Genomic DNA, 23,876 nt, shown 5'->3' with positions numbered 1-23,876 from the left:
TTGGCCTTCTCTCTGGATTTTACTAAAGCTGCAGAATTTCACTGTAATATTCTCACGGGTAAATTCTAACTGGTTTCAGGTCTGATTCTGGGAGATTGACAGTCCAGCTGTCAATCTCCTCAGGAACAAACATGTAGTAGTGGCTGGATCCAGCAGCACCCCAGATACAGCAGGGCAGAGCCAAGGCCAGGATTACACTACTTGTGCCAAGGTCAATTCACAGGTTGTGCAGGAAGAGCGACCCGTACCTCAGGACGACAGGAAACACGACGCACCTACAGCACAGCTCAGGTAATGTCTGGATGTCCAGGCCTAAGTGCCCATGGATTTGTGGCCAGAGGGTGTGTGGGTTGAGGTTATGGCTGGCCAGGGTAATTATAGGGCTACTAGTGCACTGAGGGCCTTGACCACAGCTTCTTCTCTCATCAAGGTGTGTCTGCTCACCTTGCAAACATCTGGCTTCAGAGCTGTACTCCTTGTGAAATGCTCTTGCTTTTGTGGGCCCAGCATGGAGAAGACTCCTCTCAGGGCTACTTCAGGGTGACAGAAAGCTAGGGCAAGGACATGTCACGAGCTGGGATGAAAACATGGACTTAAGACACAGAGGGCCATGACAAGGTCGCACAGTCAAGGCAGGGACATGGCACAAGCAAGTTGGAGCTTGGAACAAGCAAGTTAGATCATGGAACAGAGCTGGCACAGAGATGTGACATAGACAACCTGAAGTGGGATGGGAATATCATATCCCAATCAAGTCTAGGGTCCATCCAGGAGAAAGGACCACCTACAATGTGAATCTGAAGTCCAACTAAGAGACAGGGCCAGAAACAAGACTGGAGATGAGGTTACTGACAATTCAGGTCCAGGATCTATCCAGAAAGACTAGCCAGTAAGTCAGGTTAGAAAGGAGCAGGGAATTCCAGTGCTCAGTTCCCTAGCTCTAACATTAACCCTGGCCCTAACACACAGCAGAGTTTGGGACTACACTCGTATCTCCAAACATGCATTAAGCTTAAACTTCTTCCAGGCAGCAGCTTTCTCCTAGCTCCAGGCATAAAGATGATTCCAGTGGGATTCCAGCTCTGCAGACTCTCAGTGGAGCTATGCTGTGGTCCTGCTCAATCCTAAGAGGCAGATATGTGTGTATATATGTGGGCTGTGGTGTAAACTGAGCTGAAGCCCTACATCTGTTTGGAGTAAACATTGTCCAGCACACAGGAGTCTACCCTTCAGCAGGGAATTTCCCTATCCTGGCCCTGTCCTGTTCTAGAATCTCCCTGTCCATCATGCCACCCAGCCTCCCTACCAATCAGTATTCAACTGAATGCATTTTGCTAAAGGAAAAGGCTTTGCTCTGAAATGTCATTTTTGTTCTGCCCAGTCTACTCACAATCATTTCCTCTGCAGAAAACCCATACTCCAAATTTTTGGAAGACACTCTAATTTTTTCTACAATATCCAGCTTTTCAGTCCTCTGGTCCAGCAAGAGAGTAAGTTTTCATTATTAAACACAAGTTTCTTCTTATTATAAGAGAGGCAGCTCATGAAAAATGAAGGACCAGGAGCTGAGAGATCTTACTAAAACTCAGTACAGATGATTCCTGGAGTGGCATTAGTGTGCATAGTCCTAAGGAGGAGACTAGGGACGCGTTCATTCCCTCTGGGTTCACTAGAGCAATGCCTTAACAGACTAAGCTGGGAGTGGGTCAAGGAAGAAAGGCTGGTTTGCTAAAATACCTCTGCTTTTTCTGATAAAATGGAGCAGCTCCTTAGAACCCAGCATGAGGTTAAGTGAGAAAAAAGGACTAAGTGGGTCTGATGAGCGAGGTGTCACTGAAACAAACCGCATCAGGAGCCAGCAGTACCGCAGGCCTCTTACCAAACTCCAGTCTTTTTTTGGCTTTCAAAGCAATTTGGAAGCCAAATTTCCTTACACCATTATAGCCCTATGCGTAAAACAAACCCACCAAACAAAAAACTCCTCATAGGCACCCACGCTGAGGCGCTGCGAGGCCCTGCAGCTTTGGGACTGGCGACAGGAACGACAGGAACGCGCACGTTCTACAGCGCCCCAAGGCTCACCGTGCGGCACCTGCCCGCCACAGAGCGCAGGCCAGGCCGAACGAGAGGCCGAAAATGCGTCAGAGCCTGGTTTGTTTAAAACTAGCCGCACATGCCACTTGTTTTCCAGATTTCCTCATGTATTGCCCGCCCCCGCCTCGCCTGCACGTCAGCGGAAGATACAGAGGGCGGCGGAGCCCGGCGGCGCAGGCGCGGCAGGAGGAGGAGCAGGAGCGGGGACGGTGCTGCCAGGCCCGGGCCCGCCGCCTGGAGCAGCCTCTTCCCGGGCCTGAGGGGCGGCTGCCATGGGCAAGCGGGTGGCGCTGGTCCTCGCCGGCTGTGGCGTCTTCGATGGCAGCGAGATTCACGAGGCGTCGGCGGCGCTGGTGCACCTGAGCCGCGGCGGCGCGGAGGTAGCGGGGAGCGGCGGGGTGGGGGGGTGTGTATGTGTGTGTGTGTATGTGTGTATATGTATATGTATATGTATATGTATATGTGTGTGTGTATATGTATACGTGTGTGTGTGCGGCCCGGCGTGCCGTGTGATACAGCAGCTCAGTGTCCTCCTGTCCGTGGGACCAGAGCCCCTCCCGGTTCCCGGTGGTCCCCGCGCCGCCACTGCACACTACAAAGCCTATTCAGCCATAATCTCTCTCTTTATGTTGCCCTCTTCCCTGTTTCATTTATCCCCGCCCAAAATCCATGTTGCCTGGCCCCTTGACAGGAGTTGAGGTCGCAAACAGGCAGCTAGCTGGACAGAAGACTGAAAAAGGATCTCATTAATGCAACTAAATTATTATACTAAAAGTCATGCCTGCAGGTCAAAAAGACCCCTGCCCAGGTGAAGACCGTTCCCCTGAGCATGTGTAGAAGGTAACTGGAGTTACAAAACTTGTATGGAAATTACCAGTCAATCATAATAGAGGGGCTGCACTTGGAGAGTTACTAACTCTGAAGTTCCGTGTATAGATAATGGCACAAAAAGTCCAGTGGGTGTGCTTGATTTGTGGAATACCACCAAACACCCGGGCTTGCACAACTCTGAAATAAATAATCAATGTCTCTCTTGAGTGTGTAATTATTGTCTTGTTGCATACCAGGTAATGAATCCAATTGTTTTGGCAACAGTGCCAGACTCTTTTCAGTGGTGCCCAGTGACAGGATTAGGAGCAATGGCCATAAACTAAACCACAAGGAGTTTGATCTCAACATAAGGAAGAACTTCTCTACATTGAGGATGGCAGAGCATGGGAACAGGCTGCCCAGGGAGGTCGTGGAATCTTCCTCTCTGGAGATACCCAAAACCCTCCTGGACGCATTCCTGTGTAATCTGTTCTAGGTAACCCTGCCTGGTCAGGGGGTTGGACCAGACGATCTCCAGAAGGCCCTTTCAGCCCTAACAATTCTGTGATCCTGTGAACCCGGGAGCAAGGAGCAGCTGGAGACCTGTCCTTTCTCCTTTGGCCATAGGGAGCTGAGGATGGGTTAAAATTCTTTTATCTTTCTTCCACTTGATTTTGCAGCCATCACAGGGGTTCATCTGCTTGTTTTCTGCTCACTGTTTCTGGGCTCTCTTTGGTAAACTGGGATTTCTTGGAGAAGCCTGGGCCAGGACGCAGTGGTGTGCTTTGGTCCCATCTGTGACTTCAGATGGGAGAAGCTGGTCACTGTCTGTGTGTAGCCACACTCAGGTGTGTCATGGTAACAACAGCACCCTCATATCTAGCACAGAATTGCCATCTCTGAGAAGTTTGCAAAGGAAGCTTCAAAACACACAAGGAAACAGATCCTGTGGTACACCTGTCACAGAGCTTGATATTCTGATGCAGCGTTCCCCTTTTGTGTCTAATCAAAATCAGTCTTTCCTTTCTGCTGCTGGTGTTTTAGGACAGCTGGTAACTCTGATGTTTGCTCTAGAGATGCTTGTAAAGTTTGCATCTTTTAACTTTTTAATGTCAGACTTTTTTAGCACTTTCATTCCGTAACAGCTAAGAGCAGCCTTTCTTCAAAGTCAGCTGTATGTCCAGTTGGGCTGCTGGTATAAATTGTGGTGTCCTGTTTGTCCTTGGGGTTGTCCGCCATGGCAAAATCAGTAAGTTTAATGTTGGCATAAGAATACCCTCCTGTCAAAATGCTGCAGGAATAGGATGGGGAGAATGGCTGTGTTTACTCAAGCTAATATATCATATGTCACTTTAGATATTTAATGTGCTAGATTCATCCTGTGGAATTCACTTAACGTGGATAAGAGGCTTCAGGGACAAAACCTATTTTCATTAAATGATCTTTATTGTGACAAATATGTACGAGTTCTGTTTACATTCACAAAATTGATTCATTTCTCTTCTAGGTGAAGATATTTGCCCCCAATATTGAGCAAAGGGATGTAGTCAATCACCTAAAAGGAAGTCCAACAGAAGAGAAGAGAAACGTGTTAGTTGAAAGTGCCAGGTTGGCAAGGGGAAACATTCAGGATTTGGCTGAACTGAAAGCTAGTGAATTTGATGCTGTCATTTTCCCTGGTAGGTATCACAAAATCACAGAATATTGTGTGTTGGAAGGGACCCACAGGGATCATCGAGTCCAACTCTTAAGTGAACAGCCTATACAGGTGATGAAGCGCACAACCTTGGTGCTATTAGCATCATGCTCTGACCAGCTGAGGTCATCTTTTAAAAGAAAATGATTTGTGATTTTTTAACTCAATATATTTGTTGATTCATAGTTCACTAAGTAAAATGCCAGAGTGATGTTTAGGTATTAAGTTATGCATCCCACCATTCCTTCTTACTAAAGGTTGTGAAAACTTCACTACTTACTTGTGGACAAGAGCACTGACCAGAGTACAAAACTTGGGTCAGAACTCCATTACATGGCAATGCCTGAATTTCAGGGCCTCTGAAAATGTTGTCAGAATAGCAGGTTACCAAGTAGATTATGTTCCGTGTCAGATGTGAGTATATTCTGTTTTAATTATGTATCCCCTCAGCTGCTGATCAAGTTCTACTAAAATAGTTTATGGATAATTTTTTATTTAGAGACCACAAAATTGCCTTCCAGACGGAGGTAATTCTAATCACTTTTAGAAATGAAGAAGCATTACGAGGAAATCACGACTTGCTGAAGATCTCTTTCCAGAATATTCGTAGTACTGTTAAATACTGCCTTCATGATTGGGCCCAAGTGTTAATTTTGAAGTTTTCCCGCTGTTGTAAGGCCAGCAGAGGGAGCATGTGTATAACACAGAGAAACAATTCTGCCTGCACTGTACATGAGTGGTTGGTGTCAGGGCTGGGCAGGAGGGAGTAGAGGCTCACAGATGTTTTCCACGTTGATTTCATGCTTTTATAACCCAGGCTCGGGGGGATTGCTGTAATAACTGTTAGAAGGAAATAAACCCTATTAAGTTTGAAAATTAAAATCCTACCTCAGAGATTTCAGATAACACTTGAAAGTGAGCAAAGCAGGAAAGGAAAAATACTAAAAATGCAAAGCTTCTTGATGTTGCATGTTGAAGTACTTGTGGAAAATTCTGTATGCTTATTGGAGAAAGTTGATGTTGTGCACATTCCATATGGAATCACCTTACTTTGATTATTCTGATGGTTATAAATCTAGTAAATAAAGGAGCTGTAAAATACAATCTGCTTATACAATTAAATGAAGATTAAATGCACCTAAAGGGTTGTTAAAACTAATTTATAGAAAGACAAATTAGCACTATTTTAAATCAGAAATTACGTTATCAAGGCTTTTTGTCTCAGAAGATCCTATGTTATAATGTCCATTTTATATAGAATCCCCTTTGTTTTTACCGTGTTAATCTATTTTTAAAGTCCAAAAGTAATTCTAGGGAAGAAGAAAAGCTCTTCTATAATTGCTTAAGCATCAAAGTAAAACTTGAGAGTTCATTACTATAGAGGGTCAAATCACTGTTTGCATTATTCCCATGAATTCCATACTTGTGCTTTTAACTAGTATTGGTCTTTCTTCAGATCCCTCTTCCTTATTGAGGAGTACATAACAAATGGTGCAGCTGTTCTAATGATTAGCAGATGCGTGTGAGGTCTCCTGTTTGTCCCTTTGTTGCTTTTTGAAACAAGATTAAGCTTTCTGGCTTATATATAACCTACATGGTATAAAAAAGTGTGCAGTTAAACTTTTAACTTTGTAAACCCATCATTTACGGGTTACAGTGACATTGTAAAACTTTCAATACAGTAACTTAACAGTCCCACGGATACCAAGATTACGTTGTAAAAAAGAGCTTCTGTTTGGTATCAAATTCGATAACTTTTAGCAGTGCCTTATATTTAAGCTTTTTGTTTTTTTTTTTTTTTTTTTCCTTTTTTAGGTGGTTTTGGTGTAGCAAAGAATCTGTGTTCCTGGGCTGTAGATGGCAAGGACTGTACTGTCAATGAGCACGTGAACTCCACACTCCAAGCCTTCCACAGTGCTAAAAAGCCCATTGGTTTGTGCTGCATATCACCAGTTCTGGCAGCCAAAGTCATTCCTGGCTGTGAGGTTACAGTTGGTCAAGATAAAAACGTAGATGGAAGGTAAGAAGGAATGGATGGAGAATTAGGATTAGGAAATGGACAGGCTTCTGTGCAGGAGTCTCTTTGGTACCAGTAAACCTGGGGAAACTTAGTTACTTTTGAGAAAAATTAGTGACAATTTTCTCTTGCATAATAGTACTAGGCACAGAACTCTCAGGGCAGACCGAGTGAATCCATGAGGTCAGGCGACTTGTGGTGCTGCAACCAGATAGACACTGTCTGTGATACCATAGAATTGTTTAAGTTGGAAAAGTCCTCTAGGATGGTAGAATCCAACCTTTAACCTAGCACTGCCAAGCCTCCACTAACCCATGTCCTTAAGTGTCATGTCTACCTGACTTGTGAATGTCTCAGATGTTCTGTGATAACATTTACAGACACATTACAATTAACAGTGAAAGCTCTAGGTGTCCTCACCTCTGGCCTAAACTATCATTCTTTGAGCCACCTTTATTGTGCAGTGTGAGGGCTCACAAGTCACGGGATGTAGCATCCATCAGTCCTAAAAGGGACAGAACAGGGGATGTTTGTACCATCATAGCTGCACAGACACACTAGCGACCAGGGATATCAAGTTATTTTTTCCCATTCCATTCATGGCAGTTGAGTGACAGATTGCAGCCCATCCTAAGCGAGATCCAGCATTTGCTTACCCAATGCCTTTGAAGGCCATGATTTATCTTGCAAACGTGTAAATGAAGAGCAGGCGTTTGGCCAGCTAGCATTCAAAGACTTGGTGCCCTGTGGTAATTTGAGTGGCTGTTTAGATTGTGTCTCTGGGCTTTTGTCTGCTCAGGAATTTTTAATAAAGTTTTTCTGGTGGTAGTGGTTTGGGGCCACTTTAGGGGGAGGGAGATGAGAACAGGGCCTAGCAGAAGTCAGTACTGCTTCAAGAACTGTCAACTCCCAATAAAACTTCTGAATTAAATTTATCAGCAGCAGTAGTGAGGGATTGCATCTGTTCCTCCCTTATCAGAAGGGAAAAGAAGAAATCAAAATCTCTACAGAATCCCAGAGGAACACCTTACATGGTGGTGTTGGAAAAGGTTGCAAGTTCAGCTGGCTTCCCTCAAACTTTTGAGGATCAGTTATAGCTGCACTTCGTATCATCTTCCAAACGTAACAAAAGATTGTTAAAAACTATTTCACCTTCTGACATATTGGGGCTCCGCATTTCAGACCTTGTTTTCAGAGGTATTAGATCACTTGATGTGTCCATAGGGAATAGGAAAATCTGATAGTAGCAGCCTCTTTAACTCTCTTGTCATCATCAGCTAAAGTCATGTAGATATTATTGTAGTTCTCTCATTCAAGTTATGTATGCAGAATTTTATGGCTGTGTCATCGCTTTATATTAATTAAAGTCTTTTTATTTACAGATTTCCTGATGCTGAAACGGCATCTGCTATAGCAGAGCTTGGATGTAAGCACATTTGCAAAAATGTAAATGAATCCCATGTGGATAAAGCCAATAAAATAGTTACTACCTGTGCTTTCATGTGCAAGGCTCCTCTGCATGAAATCTTTGATGGAATTGGAACAATGGTACAAGAAGTCCTGAAGCTTGCCTGACTAGAAGTGTACAGCCTTCTCCAAGGAAATCAGTGTAGCTAAGCATAAACATTTAGCTTCCTTTGAGTGAATTAATAAAATAATGCAACTGCTAAACTTCACAGTTCCTGGTTTGTTTGGTGTGGTGGAGTGTTTTTTAATATTTAATACATCCGATGGTTACTGCTGAATTTAACCTATTTATTTCTCTTTAAAAATAGAAGCCATATGTTGAAGGTGATGGGGGGGTTCTTTTTTTTTTTTTTTTAATGAATCCAAATGTATTCAGTCTTAAAAAGACTGAATGGGCAATGGGGTTTTATCACATCACTAAAGGTTATCAGTAATTCACATTTGCTGTTACCCAGCTGTAATGAAATAGCTGTAAATGAGTCTGATTACCTTCAGTATAGGTGAGCAATTCTGATTTCTAATCAGAAGGGAAAAATAAAAGAATGTGGTTATTTGGGTTCTTTTTTCCCCTTGCAAGTCTTTAAGCACGTATTACTAATGGACTTCTGAATTTTTTGCAGAGCCCCTAGGTAAACCAACTTTATAAACCAAGATCCAGCACAAATGAATGCATTGTATGTGGAAAAGATACACATTTTGCTCTAATAAAAGAAGTAATTTCAGATTTATTTAGTGAAATGAATTAGCTTTATTTCGTGATTTTTTTTTTTGCATACATCAGTTAGTGCCCTGAGGAAGATAATTTTATATGTGTTAGAGTACATGCTTTGATCTTACAAAGCTGAACAAAGAGTTGGCAGCTTCTCTTAGAAGCTCAGTCTAGCAAGGCTTTGTATTAGAGGAGCAAAAAATTCCCAGAATTCATTATCAAGGTTCCCTGTGGACACTGAGTTGTCTGGCATAAGAAGTGCTCTGGTGTTCACAGGTCTCTGTCACTCCTGCCCAGTGTAGTGTAGCCCACACTCTGCTGGGCCTGAAGTAACCTAAACCGACACCACGTGCTCAGTGTCTCCTGTAACGGGGGCGAGAATAAAACGGGAACAGACCTATACCACACAGAAGCCAAGAGGTGGAACTGGGAAAGAATGCCTTTATGAGAGGAGGGTGCAGCTGTCCCTCACGCTCAGCACTCGTGTGAGCAGGCTGGGCCCAGGCCTTTGCTGCCTCAGTGCAAGAGCGATCGCTGCAACGATGCCTGACTCGCTGCAGGGTATCAAGTGCTACCACTCCCTACCTGGGCTGTGTTTATTTTAGCACAAATGTCAACGCTCATATGTAACAGGTGCCCTCTTCAAGGAGATTGTAGAAATAAATCTACAGAAATAAATATATAACGGCTCTTGTTCTCTGTACTTCTAACTGTGATGATTTTCATGGACACAGCACTTCCATACTCTTCCAGAATTTGGATTTCCTGTATGGAGTTATTTAGGAGCAACAGCACACAGATTTTTGGCAGTAGAGCAAGGAGATTTTTGTGCCATGCGCAAGCAGTGAGTGCTCTGCCTCTAGAGGTCCAAAGATAGCTGAAGTTGGTTGTGCCAGCAGAGGATCTTCTGTTCAGCCTGACTAAGCTGGGCACATAATCACCAAATTATTTAGTTAGTTAAAATCCACAATATTGGACTGAATATGGTTCTTGTGTTATAGGAGTCTTATTTAAAAGTGCTTGAGTCACTAAGTAAGAGTTTGTCCTGAATTTTGCATTGGCTTTGTGAAGAGCAGGTAGCTGTTGGCTGGAACATTCAAAGGAAGCGCAGCTTCTCTGGAAGCGCTCTAGCTGACTGTCCTGATAGGAATGTACTTAACACAGAGCAGTCCTCTACTTTTTCCAGGTTGTACACGGTCTCTACAATGCCTTCCACAGCTTCAGCAGGCAGAATGCCAAGGGCATTGGATTGAAACTTTTTCTCCAAGTCCTCCTTTTTCAGAGGTTTCCTCCAGTGCCCGTAGAAGGTAGTGCAGCGGTCGCTGATCATGTTGCCATCCTCAAGTATGATGCTCACTTCGCAGTAAAGGCTGTCAAAGCTGGGGGTGTTGTCAGGAGGGTGCTCCAGCTGTGTTTTGCAGAGGAGCTCCTGCAAGGCTGGCCGGTGAACATTCTCAGTGGAGAAGGACTGGACTGACATGCTGCCGTCCAGCAAAGCAGAGCACGCAACAAACTGGAAGGAGTGTCGTGCTTCATGCTCTGAGGCTGGGCTAGGTCTGTTCACATATTTGACCTCAGGGACTTTGAGAATGACTTTCTCAATTTTATCAAGGGGGAGCAAGTTCTCACTGCTCTCCACAAGCTTCCTCCTAACAGAAGATGCTGCATCAGCCACCCAGTGTGTTGCAAGATGAGCAGGAAAGCGTTTGATGGCCACATCTTGCTGGTCCAAGAGCCAGGGGTAGGACTGCAAGGTTGGCAGAGTCTGTGGGTTGTAATCTGTATAAAAGGCACCCATCCCTGACTCCATGTCCAAGATCTGTTTGTTTCCTTCAAGACCCTGTAAAGCTAAGCAAGCTGCTTCCAATCCGTGCTTGGCAGCATTCCCAACGTGGAGGGGCTTTATCTGGGTTGCTGCATTAGCCAGTGGGGCACCTGCATAGGAGGCAGCAATAGCCAAGGCATTTTTACATTCCAGCTGGTCAAGAGCTAACAGTTTAGCACAAGCTGCTGCACTCCCCATTGTACCAACCACAGCTGGTGGGTGAAACCTGAGAAAACAAAAGTATCTTCATTACCAGATTACAAAATCTCAAATTCACTATATACAAAAGCTTTTCATTTATTGCCATGGAAAATGGATTGGGCCATAAAGAAACACACATTCAGCATTCACGTGTGGGCCTAACTGAGAGTTGTCACTTTTCCCCAGGAAAAAGTTAAACTGGAATAGTACTGCTTGCAGTAGGTCTTCCCCAGAAGGCAACTGAAATATTAGAGCTGCTCATAGTTCAAAGCAAATTTATAGTCACATATAAAGTTATATTTATTATTATTTAAATTTATATATTATTATAGATCTATAAAAATTCAAAGTAGGGAGATCATCTCCTTACTGTGAATTGATCAATGCTTTCACAAAGAAATCTATTAGCTCAAGAGTTAGGAGTCAAGTGTATTTACATGTAAAATGAACCTTCCCTAAATTTTCAGATAAACAGCCCTGTATTTTAACTGACATTTAGTTATGTATATTAACACTGATTAAAAACCACTTCCACTCAACTCTCTACTTTAAACATTTCTATGTACCTTTTTGGAATATTCTTGGCTTCTCTGGAGAAGTGCAGCAACCTGCCTTGCACTTCAATTCCCACATTGAAAGCTAAGAGCAGATCAAGACCAGAGATTTTTTTCTTCTGAGGAAAGGCCTCTGAGAGTGCAATCACTGCGGAGAGCACAGCCCCGGATGGGTGTGTGGCTGGATGCCAGGTGTCATCGAAGTCCATTGAGTGCACCTAATGGAAAGTAAAGCATTGATCTGTTGTTAGAAATAAACTCTGACTTGACAAGATTGCCTCAGTCAAATGAAACTACTGTAACTGGTATAAAAAAGTACAGAAGAACTAAATCTTCCTTAGAAAGCAAAAAATTCAGAAGTCTTTTAAAGACCTTTACTCCCAACATGGCTGTCTGAGAAGTGGCAATGCAGCAGAGATCTTACCTCAAAGGAGTATAATTCTAATCCAAGTTGTACCAGCCTGAAACCAGTGTGACACTGATTCCTTTTTTCTGCAGTTGGCTTTTGCTGCTTTAATTAGACTGGTATAATTAAATCAGATGTTCTAGGTCCACCATGTGAACAGTGAATTTTCACTTTCTCCAAAACATAATGAAATACAAACATAATGAAATTACTTCCCTGGTGCTGCAAGTGATGCTGCTATTAGGACTTGCACCATAAAACTATAGCAGTTAAATACTGCTAAATGAAATTTATATCATCAGAGCTACTTCTCTGGTGCAACCATTCACAGGCAACAGGCACAAGCCTGCAAATGTACAGGAGGCCTTAGCCTGAATTTTCAGCATACTGAAACAAGACCTGTTACACAAGGAACCAGACTCCCTGGAGTGCTGGGACTTAGGAGAAAGCTACAGTCTTAATGTGGAATGAGCTGCTTGGCTCAAGAGACTATCCCAAGTGGTGCCTTCTCTTTCTCATGCCCAGAGCCCAGCTGCTCAGGAAGATTTTAGGTGTTCCCAGCTTGGCATATGGCTGCTGATCTGGTAGCTGATGGTCCCCAACAGTGCAGTCAGTGTCTGTAATGAACTGCTTATCAGACACATTCCTTCCCCTCACAAAGTTTTGAGATCCCCCAGGGACCTGAGAGCATCAGGGACAGCATTTTTTATGTAGCATAATAACACCTCAAAAACTAAGCTTTCACATCTGTTCACTCATGTCTTACTTTGGAGCAAGCTGGTCAGGTTTTTCCCTGTAATACTGTGATTGTGCATTTCTGAGGACTGTTTCTAAACAGATAGAAGAAAACCCAGCCTCTGCCTTGAAAAACTTTGATGCCATGTGGGAAGATGCCTTGCAGTGCAGGATAAGGAAATTTGTGCCCAGTACCCTGTAAGCTGTGTTTCTGGCGTCTTCAGTAAGTGCTTAAAATTGACCTGTGACCAAGATGTAAACTGAAATGATCATATATATGCTAACAGCCAGATCTGAATATCACAAGGGCTGCCAGGAGCTGAGAGGTACCAGATCTCATTTCCAAGGTAATTTTCTCTACATTGGAAATGAGCTGTTAAATTGGACCTCTGATATTGTTGTCACACTAATTTAAATAGGCTTAATATTACTATTTCTTTGGTTGGTCATCTTCCCTAATTTTGCATAATTGCCAAATTTGTCTACCCCACCTCTTGTGCATCTTTCAATTTCAAATGGTTTCAGCCTCAATCTGAATTTAGACAAATGTCTGGGGAGTCAGTTACTGCTTTAATGACAAACTGTGTGTCCAAAATTTATAACTGGCTTTTGGAAACTGGATAACTGAAGATTAAGTTGCCTTGTGATATTATATGTGTATGTATCTATATGTGCATCTGTCTGGGTTTTTCTGTAGCTGTACTTTGCCAATTGGCATGAAATTCGGATCCCAGTGAAATGAGGTAGAGTGTGTCTCTTTAAGCGGCTACAGCAAGGTTGTAACCTTGCTACAAGGTTACCAGCTTGTAAAGCGTAGAGTTCTGACATTTGACAACAGCCCCAGGTCCCACATTAAAGGTAAGGGATGCTGTTGAGTTTGGATCACACATATATCATACCTTAAATTTAATCTCACTAGAAGGAAGTTGAAGCACATTAGGAGAATAGTCTAGGAAAGTTTTGTAGCAGGCGTCAGAATAAGCTAAGATTTTTGGAACATTCTGTTCTCTATAGAGCAAGAATGGCATCCATTTGTATGATTAAAGAGCAAATAAAAGAGCATCCCTTACAGCCACTCCATTCACAAAAGCTGCATACAGAGGAGGCAGTCGGAAATCCAAGTGGCCCCAGATGGTACTGGATAAATCTGAGCTGTAGATCTGAAACAAATTGACATCAATTAATTCAAAGTCCTGAACCTAAGGATAAATGTGCATTGCATCTCTGATGTAACTGAGAGCAGACCATGCCCTCTCGGGACCTAACTGTTCCCTTTTATGAGAAAAACAGTGTTCTTTCAGAAAGTACGAAAAGAAACTCAGTTTCCTGTTTTCTTATGTCCTGTTCCACCCAAACAGAGCTCGGAGGCAGACCAACACCATCCATCTGGCCACTCAGTACCTTCACACAACCTCTGGCTACTGATGCCCCTTCTCACTACCCACTGACAAGTCCCTCAGAATCACAGAATCAACTGGGTTGGAAAAAACCTCTGAGGTCATCAAGTCTGACCTAAACGATGACAGGACTGTCATCATCTTGTTGGGGAAGACGTCTTGTTAAACGGTTTTGTTTCCAGTGTTTTAGTAAGACCCTGAGTAAATGATAGATGGCCTCCTGGTGCTGCAAACTGAATAAAACAGCATGAACTACCATGGCTTGGAAAGGGGAATTCCCTGTGGGAAGAGACTTACTGGCACACAGAGCTCTGGAGCACAAGTCCCACTAGGCAGAGCTGAATGAAAAAACAGTGGGATAAACTCCTCTTCATTGATGCACTCCTGTGTTGGGAAGGCTTCTTTTCAGGGCCAATTACTCTGCTAGCATGAGGAGAGCAAGACTAGAGGAGAAGCATGGCTAATGCACCTCAGACAACAATTATGTTTTATGGACTGCAAGTAACCCACTGCTAACTCCCCATCTCTTTAACAGTTCCTTGATTTGAAAGGCTGGTGATAAGTGATGTTTACTTTGCTGATGCTTTTAATAAAATATCATAGGTGAAAGAAAGGAAGGGGTTCTTAGCTGACTGTGTTTGTAGAGGGGGATCTTAGCATACAGGCTGATACATAGGCTTCTGCCCATCCAGAGTGGAAAGTAACTTGAGCACTGAAGTTTCACTGTCTCCAGTGGGAAGAACACCATTTCTTTCTTTCCATCCACAAAAGAATTTCACCATGGCAAAATTTCCTTTTCATAGCCTAAGTTTTCCCTTGTTTGCTTAAAGCTAAACCTTAGGGTGTGCTATGAATAGCAGACACCTTACCTTGCTGTACTGTGTCACTTTTTGGCAGACCTCGGTGCTGGTACCCAGAAGCCCCACTCCAAGAGTATCCAGAATCATTCGCTTACTTCTCTGAATTACTTGATCTGTCAACTGATTTGCATTCAAACCATGAATCACCTTGGCAAAATTTCCTGTAACTGTCTGGGAAGGGAAAAAATAAAGAAAAAGAAGTAGATATTTCTCTATATTTAAAGGAAACACTATTTTAAACTTTTTCTTTCCTCTTTTTTTCCTTTCCTCTTTTTTTTCTTTCATTTTTGGGTTTCTGACTAGCTTGCTGGCCATTTCTGCCCCTGCTTACATGAATTGCATCAGCAAAACCAAGGTTTGAATTCTTCCTCTTTTTATTCCCAGAAATGTCACTGTGTTATTTATATTTTATTTATGCTTTTATCATTATCCTTTTCTGTTCTGTATTTCTTCTGCTTTCTCCCTGAGTCCTTGAGAGTATGCACTGCAGGTGCTGTAACTATGCAAGATTATCTCTGTTATCTCTATCTTATCCCCATTTCATCTCCATCTCCATCTCTAATGACTATGTTTTTACTTCTATTTGGGAGGTGTGTGTGTGTGACACACACACACACAGACACCCCCCCCAAATAGAAGTAAAACCATCTTTCCCATAGCACCTGCTTATTGGTATTGAAATCAGTGGGAGAGTAGCATTTCAAGCCAGTGTACCCACTACCACACAAGAAGGCAAGATTTAATCTCCCTGATTAGCAGCCTTTCTATCCCAAATCTTGCTGAGCTTGGAGCTCAGTGGGAGGCAGGAGTTGTCAGCCCTACCTTTCACATATTGCTCATAGCTCCCAGCTCCCATTGAATCACTCTCAGCTGGAGTCCCAGATTTTCTCCAAGACAAGATCTTGCCTCTTTGAAAAGCCGTGGCTCCTTGTTCCTGGATCCTGCTGCTCTGGCAATTATATATATTTATTTTCCTCTCCTATTGAGCAATGACCCATTATGCAAATTCAACCTGCTTCTTGGCTGTGAACTGTTGTTAGTATCTCTATTAGAAAATAATCTAAAACTTCCCTTTCTGGACCATTAGAAATGTCCTGCTGTAGAGGTACATATTATTTGCCACCAGTCTATACACACACTTTCTTTTTTACACTGGCAGTAGTGAATATTTATCTTCTCTCTCTTTGGAAATTATCTCCTTACCTTTCTCCTCTTCCTTCCCCTTCCTTTACTCCCCTGCACATATCCACGCAGAGTGGTGGTATTTCCTTTTGCCCTTCATTTTTCTGAGTTAAAGAAACCAAACTGTTCTCTCCTTTACAATATGGACTCACCCCTACTATGCTCGTAAATTTTCATTACTTTGTTCACACTGGATTCCTCTTTCCCTAGCAATGGTGACCAGAATTGTACCCATCATTACAACCCAGTTCTCACTCACACCTGTAGTGAAGCATTAAGATTATCTTGAAGAAGCAGTTACAAGCAGTTTAAAGCAGGTGAATCACATATCCTGTGGTGTGATGGGCACCTACTGAGACATACGGAATGAGGATATGAAAGCTTAAACAGAGAATCGCATCTTACAGTGCAAAGAAAGAAGACAGTACCTTTGCCCACATCTTGCAGGGGTGATGCAAGGTCCCAGAGAGAGGCAGCAAATGAGTGGTGGCCAGTGAGCAGGGGAACTCACTCTCTCACTGTTTATATGTGTCTGTCTGAGGTGGGGAAGGGGTTACGCCTTTTTTACTTGTGCATCTTGTCCTGCCCATTTCCTCTCCTGCCTGTAAATGTTCTTTTTGCTTCACTTTCAACTTTCCTCTGACTAATTGTACAATAAACCTCTGGGACACATGTGATAGGACTTAGCCAGTCATGTTTACATGTTGTGTAAATTAATACATGCAATACTTCATTACCAGATAGAAACTGATTCAAGTGTCTTACATCTGGTAGCATGGAGAGGTGTGTGGAACCATGGTAATCCATGGATAGCTCTACTGGTTGGGAAAGTCCAGTGCTAGACTACAGGATGGCAAAGGTTTTTTTTAGCTTAAACAACCTGTTGTTAATTTGTTTTGGTTTTTTCTTCTTTTGCTATATGTCTCATCTCTAACACATACAATTTAGCCTTGGGCAATGTAGAATTTCATCTTCATAAGAATTTCAGACCATAAATTGGATTAAGACAGTTCTTGGCACTTAGAAGTGTTTTAAAAGCATGAATCACTGTGTGTTAGTGATAGATAGGGAATGAGAAATCCCTGCCTATCCCATCAGGAAGGGAGCAGACCCCACAGGAGCATGACTAGGGGCCACTGATTAATTCTGAAGTAAGTAATGATGTCTGAAGTATGAGAATCACCTGGATTAGGGAACAAAGTATCAAATCTTGGCTTTGCAGACCTGCACTTCCATGAAAAGTACTGCCTAAAACTTAATCTAGGAACATCAGCCCATTACTGAGAATACCTCCAAAATTTTTGTAAAGCCTTATGTAATTCCTGAGTGCTTCCAGGCAGATAACAGCATGGGTCAGGAGGTAAAGCTAAACATCGATTTGAGTGGTTCTAACCACTACTGAAAGGTCCTGTTTCAGGCTGTGTCCTTCCCCCTCTCCTGTCCCTGGATACATAGTCCTCCTTGGGCCAGCCCTGATGCTGAGCAGACCCATTTCTGAGCTGGTCCAGCCTGTCTCCAGAGCTAGCTCAGCGATTCTCAGCAGTCAGGCATAAATGAGTTTCATTTCCTTGGAAATGCAAAATTAAATCTCACAGCACAAGCAGAGGGAGAGAGGAGTAGGGCTAGCAGTATTCTGTGAAATTTTGGGAGGGCACGGACACGTAACGTGAGAGAAGAGGGAATCAACTGTTCCCCAGCAAGCTCTAACCCAGACATTTGCCTATTTTGCCTGTGCTTTTAGACAGTTCTGCTTTTGGGTGTCATCTTCTGGTGCTTAACTTGATGCTGAAAATTGCACTGGGTAACAAAGAGCCCTAAATGATAGAAGTGGTGATGAGTCAGTTCACAGATACAGCCAAAGAGCCTGAGGCCCGGGACTCCTGAAACCCAGCCCTACAAACACATATATGATTTTGCGCAGGCTAACCTGCATGATGTGAAAGCTCCATTTAAACCCTTGTCCTGTCTTTCTTTTAAATATGAGCTGCTGATCAGCATGGCTACTGAACTTATTCCCACCCATGTCTCTATGAGTATGCCACAGTTTCCTCACCCATGCAGGTATAACTTGCATCTGCATAAAACATGTCCTAGTTCCTGGGCGACATGTGCTTTGCCAAATCCTGACCCCACAGGGAGAGAGAACCAGAATGTGCATCAGTGCTTCTTCCTTGCCCCTCATATTTCCACACTGAGGGAAACCTCAGCGGTAGCCTGGATGTAGAATTACCTTTGGAGCTGATAAAATCTGGCCCACATAATGGGATTGCTCATGTTGACAAGGTTGGCAGTGGTAGAAATGTTAATAGAAGTTAAGGCTATTGGGCTGAAAAAGGGAAAGATTTTATTAACTTTCACTTTTGTTCCTTCAGCTCATTCTTCTCTTCAGAAAACTGCAAGAAAATATTTATATTTCAGAACCACAGAATCACAGAGTGGCTGCAGTTGGAAGGACCATCTTGTCCAACCTCTAACAAGGCCATCCAGAGCAGGCTGTGTCCAGTTAGGTTCTGAATATTTCTGAGCACAGAGGCTCCACAGCCTCCCTGGGCAACCACAAAAAAATTACATATTAAATAAAAGATATTCAAACCCAAAAGTCCATCCTCTTTTTCCATTACCTTTGAGATTACATTTATAACCCCATTCTGTTTCTCATTTCTTTCTCCTCCTCAAGTGAGATAGAGGTCCTGCTGCCTTAATCCCATGATGAGACTCCAGAGTGAATCTGGATGGGAAAGAGAACTTGTGATGTGCCTTGCAATGTGATGTGCAGTCACGTGCTGCTAGCTGATCTCAGATACATGGTCACTTCTTTCTGTGATCTTGACTGCAGGAGGGACTGTCCCATGCATTGCAACAATAACATTAGTACTATTTAAGGACTGAACTATTACGAGAAAGTGACTTTTTGTTAAGAAAAGAAAGAAGTGGAACTGTACATTTGCTTGGGAAATCAATTTCCAAACTGTGCTCTGCAGACCTCAGACTCAGGTGTACACTGTAGACTGTAAGGGAAAAGAAAGCAATATGATTATCACTGCAGGGGGAAGAGGCATCTATACAAAGTCCTGTACCTCCACAGCAGAATTCCTAGGGGTCTAAACAGAAGAAGGTTGAAAATCAGTGACTGAGAGTTTGGTACAGGCTGTCTACCCTGACAAAGGGAATCTGCTGCTTTCCTCTTCTTTGACACAATACACATGGTTCAGCAATTTGGGCAGACAATTTGTTAAGTAGAAAGTGTGCTGGAAAGACAAAATGTGTTCATCCAGATGCCATTTGCAGCATTGCACGCAGCTACAGTAACGAGCTGTGTTGATTACAGAACAAGGCTTTAGAAAACCAGTGCCCCACAGAGTCTATTTTCTCCTGCTGACATCACATTTTTAAGCTCCTTTTTCCCTTCTTTTGCCTCCTGTTATTTTACGCTAAGCTCTGCCCACACCTGCAAGCTGTATGTTTGCAACTGAAAGCAATTTTGACCCTAGCCTTGTGCTCCTTTTGTTCTAAGGAAATATAAAAACGTGACAAAATACGAAGTCCAGGCTTCCTTTTCTCTAAGCCAGCTTTTAAAAAGTAACTTTATTCATGGCCTGTGCTTAGATGAGAAAACAGGAGACAGGTGCCAATGTGCTGTGGTTACAGAGACTCTGCTGTTGCTGTGATTCTGAAAACAGCTTACAAGTGCAGGACTTGCTCTTTTTCCCTCTAGTGGGATATTTTAATTACAGTAAAAAGGTGAGAATCTTAGTGAATTGTCTGGAATAGATGGCTTGATCTAAAACCTGTTAGCAGCCCTACAGCCATAACTCTTCAGATCCTGTAATATTGCACCTACTGTTGTTATAGCCCCTGTGCCTCTTTTTCCTCAAGCCTACCCTCCCACATTTACCCCAACAGTGGGTACTGAGCCAGACAGAAATAACACACAGCAAATGCAATAGGCAGTGATTGCACCATGAAATGTACTGTCCTGGAAATTTCTAGCCTACAGTAGTTCTCTTATTCACTTACTTGCACAACTAGTGGCAATGGCAGTGAAATCTCTGAGAAGTTATCACCCTGGTTTGTTTTTTTTTCAAAGTTGCCAGAGCAAATCTTGGAAGTTCCCATCCATATTCTGGTAATGGTTGCTATGAGTCAATGTGCTGGTCAGTGCACTACATTATATTACCCTTCTTGCCTTCCTAAATTAGCAGTGCTATTCCTAAAGGCAATACCTCAAGGTTCATTTTAACTTGTGATATAGGTGCTGGTTTGCTTAAATGAGCTGTAAGATAGAGGCACCAGACATACCTGGGATATTCGCTTAGGACCACATCCAAGACAGCATCATTTATGGAGTAGTGCTGTTGCTGCCTGCTCCTAGGTCGCCCTTCCCTCTCCCTGAGACTAGTCAGACAAGTCAGGACTTGCCCCTGCCATGTGCTCTGAACCTATTTGTTCTAGTGCGTGGGCAAAACCAAAAGTAACTCAGACTCAGGAGCAGTGTCTGATTGGCCGGTCACCCCGGTCCGCCCCTAGCTCTCGCCTTTCCCTTCTCGTGAATAAAAGAGAGAGCTCAGAGTGGGCCCACCCTCTTTGGCTCAGCTCTCTTCTGCGAGCTGCTTAGGTGTGGCTGTGTCTCTATTGAAAGCATCTGATTGCAGGAGTAAGGCATGAGCCAAAGGCTATATTTCTCCCTCTTTGCTTCTACTGGTGGTGTCAGCTTTGCAGCTGCCATTTTTCAGCTTTTAGAGCTACTGAAATGCTGGATTGCCCGTGCTACGTCTCTAGGCTGCCCGAGGCTTTCTAAGGCGTTGAACTACGAGCTAGCCAGTAAAAGTGCTGTGAGTATTTCCACATAATGCGAAGAGGCCTGGTCTATAACTGTGAGAAGACACTGCAGCTCCATGAAGTTCCTGTTGATCCAACGTGCATTTTAGCTCTCACCAATGCTACAGCTTTTAACTCTTTTACTGGTGCCACCACTCAGTTTTACCCTGTCTTCTGCAGCATGCTCAGGCTCTGCTGCAACACTGTGGATCACGTGCAGTTCTCCGGTGGAAGGACTAAGGGATGAGTCTCAGGGTGCTTTGGGGGCGGGGTCTTTGATGGTTTATGACACCTTCTAAGATAGGAAAGCTGCATGTCATGTAGCTGAGCCAGTTATGCCCCATCAGAAGGGATGAATACCTTCAGGCCTACGTGTGAATGTGACCTTTCCCAAGGTGGGGGGGTTTTACACCCAAGTGGGAAGTGTAAGGGAGGACAATTGGCATGATAAAAAGCACCATCCCACCTCTGCAGGGCCTGCTTCTTATCGACCTTCTATCTTACCTGTCTGAAACCCCAGAATCTCTGGTGGTGGGTGTTCACCCACTCTGTCTAATTCGGATTAGAGGTTTTGCCACCACACACCCAGAAACTCATCTCCTCCCCTCAGTGGGTGCAAACCCTCCCCCAGCAAAGCACCCTGCTGCCTCTGCAAATGGCCAAATGTTTGAGCCATTAAGCATTAACATCTCAAGTCTCTCCCAATGATCTCCAGTATGAATAACAGCAGTGGGTGTGGGAGATCACATAGGTTTTGTGTACCTGCAGTTTCCATAACTACTTCTTGTTTTTGTTTTTGGCAGCCTGTGGCAGCCTGTAGCACACATTGCTCTCTTAATCAAAGAGCAGCCCATGATGCCTATATTATGTGTCCAAAATGCAGCCAGATGTCATTACATCTACATGCCATTACATGACTTGTGCTATTTGGGGAGATGATAAAACTTGACTAGCATAAATTCAGAGTTTGATGAGCGGAAACCAAAATACTGAGAGCACATGTGAGGGATGTGGCAATTTTAATTAAATTACCAGCGGAACTCCGGTGGTGCAAATGAGGCATTACCCACTATGCTGGGCTGTGCATCATACACAGAAAGGTGCCAAGCAAACTGATGCTCCTGATCACTTCAGAGCAAGGCCAGATGTCAGGACATAATGGCAGGGTGGTGGTGGTGGCCCAGTGGAGAGATATGGTATCAAGATCTAGTATCCAACAAGCTTAAACATTAATTAAGGTTCTCTGCATCTAAACTAGTTCTCAGGGATTTGGCATCCCTAAGAAATTATCCAAGATTCATTACAAGCTTTTGTATGTGCTGAAGGGGCTAAAATAACACCTATAGCATATACAGCAAAACCAGAATGAATAATAAAGCAGCATTCTTCAAACAGAAACAGGCTTTGGGAGAAAAAAATCTCCTAATTTTGTGGGAGCCCATCATTTACCTGTCAGCAACTGCAGATGGCTTGAGACAGGTACTGGAAGATGCTGTGTGAATTAGCAGAATTTTTCCTCCAACTTCCACAGCAGACACTTTCTCTCTTGCTCTCGGCTTTGTCCCTCCCAAACATAGCCCTGCCTGGAAGGATTTAAACAATGAATCATGTTAAAAAAGCCACAGAGTACTTGTTGCTAATGGATTGCCCACTCTTCAAGCTTGTGCCATGAGTTAATTTCCACCCATTCCTCCTAGCTGGTGGACAGAAACACCTGTTCAGGCATCATGCTTTCATTGAGGTCCCCAAGGCAGCTTGGGCATCCCATGAGTGACAAGTATGTCTGTGCTCTTGAGCATCTCTTTTGGGGCATTCCAACAACTGGAGAAAAAGCTTTTTCTTCATCTGTGGTTGTACCTAGCTAGATCATGCATTTTCCACCCTGATATATTTCTAAAAGTGCCAAGAAATATTGCAAAACAGCCTGAAATTACACTTTAAATGCAGCAGTCTCTGATTTATGGTGCAATTATAAAACATGTCATGGTAGTTATTAGCTGTGAGATTGAGTATCACATATTTCAGACTGTAAAACATACTGAGGAATTTCCAGCTGTGATTGTGTATTCACCTCTAAAGAGGAAATGGGCTTAATTACACCAACATTTATAAAAGGGAGAAATAACAGCAAAAATGGAAGAAAGGTTAAATTTGAACACAAGAGCTGTGAATACATAAAACATTTATATTATTACACTTGTAATTGAGCATCTAAGCAGAAGCTAATGATTTGATTTAAATTGGTCTTTTTTACATAAGTAGCATTTGAAGAATTTTGGGGTTTAGAATTTATAATGACTCTATTTTTTCCCTATGATTACTCATCTTCAGCATAGTAGATTCAACCAGATGCAGGAAGAATTAAAAATCAAGAAAAATAACTACTTTCACAAAATGATAGGAATGATCAACCATGTTGATGCTTCAGTATTGGCAGGGTTTAAAACTATTCGCCTAAAAAGGAAACCTACCATCAGACGTAGTGGGCAGTATTTTATTTACCTTTTCCCTCCCTGCAGTAGTTGGAACATGCCCCTCCTTGTGTGGCCTTGAGTTATTGCAGGAGCACTAGGGTTAGCTGTAAGGAAAATAATGCGATGTTTGAGTCTTGCGTTTATTTATTTAAAGAGGTCATGTTCAGGGAGAATAGATGGTGTTAGTGGTACCACAAATTCACACAGCTTATCCTCCTGGACTTCAGTAACTTATTTGCATAGCACAATGCCATCACTATGACTGTGGGGTTTATATAATACAGAAATAAACCATTCTTATTTCTCCTTTCCACACTTAGAAGATTTCTCCATTTCTGCAATCTGGCTATTTCCATTCTTTATCAAACTGGGAAGTTTTGAAGTCTGTTTTGAAGTCTGTGTTTTCTTTGGGCATTTATTTTCCTTTTTTCTTTCCTTGATTTGGTATGGTATTTTATTAAACTCGAGGGAAGGCTGGGGGGGTCCAAAAAGACAAGAGGTACATTTTTCCCCCCCATCTAATTAAATGAATATCAAATTGATACAAGCGGCTTAGATTTTAAGGGTTAAGTGCTGTGGGTACTGCTAGTATTGCAAAACTTTGCAGGTGCTTGCTAAACAATGTACTGCT

General features: G+C 43.0%; 2 protein-coding genes across 4 annotated transcripts; one reads left to right on the top strand and one right to left on the bottom strand.

Annotated features, from left to right (window-relative positions):
* Positions 1-2,257: 2,257 nt before the first annotated feature.
* Positions 2,258-8,293, top strand: LOC125322065 (glutamine amidotransferase-like class 1 domain-containing protein 3, mitochondrial). The gene is made up of 4 exons (XM_048295641.1): positions 2,258-2,474; positions 4,412-4,583; positions 6,416-6,620; positions 8,000-8,293. The coding sequence occupies exons 1-4, from the start codon at positions 2,367-2,369 to the stop codon at positions 8,190-8,192; spliced, it is 678 nt and encodes a 225-aa protein (XP_048151598.1). The 5' UTR covers positions 2,258-2,366; the 3' UTR covers positions 8,193-8,293.
* A 496-nt stretch (positions 8,294-8,789) lies between these two features.
* ACOD1 (aconitate decarboxylase 1) lies at positions 8,790-23,345 on the bottom strand. Of its 3 annotated transcripts, XM_048295639.1 has the most exons (6): positions 23,274-23,345; positions 22,221-22,354; positions 14,781-14,942; positions 13,585-13,674; positions 11,386-11,591; positions 8,790-10,844 (listed from the first exon to the last, which is right to left on the bottom strand). In XM_048295639.1, the coding sequence occupies exons 3-6, from the start codon at positions 14,856-14,858 to the stop codon at positions 9,890-9,892; spliced, it is 1,329 nt and encodes a 442-aa protein (XP_048151596.1). In that variant the 5' UTR covers positions 14,859-14,942; positions 22,221-22,354; positions 23,274-23,345; the 3' UTR covers positions 8,790-9,889. The 3 variants fall into 3 exon arrangements, with proteins under 3 accessions (XP_048151596.1, XP_048151597.1, XP_048151595.1); XM_048295640.1 differs by lacking the exons at positions 22,221-22,354; positions 23,274-23,345 and adding an exon at positions 20,253-20,332; XM_048295638.1 differs by lacking the exons at positions 22,221-22,354; positions 23,274-23,345 and adding an exon at positions 16,382-16,458.
* Positions 23,346-23,876: the final 531 nt, after the last annotated feature.

The sequence above is a fragment of the Corvus hawaiiensis genome, chromosome 2, assembly GCF_020740725.1.
Source record: "Corvus hawaiiensis isolate bCorHaw1 chromosome 2, bCorHaw1.pri.cur, whole genome shotgun sequence".
Taxonomy (NCBI): Eukaryota; Metazoa; Chordata; class Aves; order Passeriformes; family Corvidae; genus Corvus; species Corvus hawaiiensis.
This window is presented reverse-complemented; position numbering and strand designations above follow the sequence as displayed.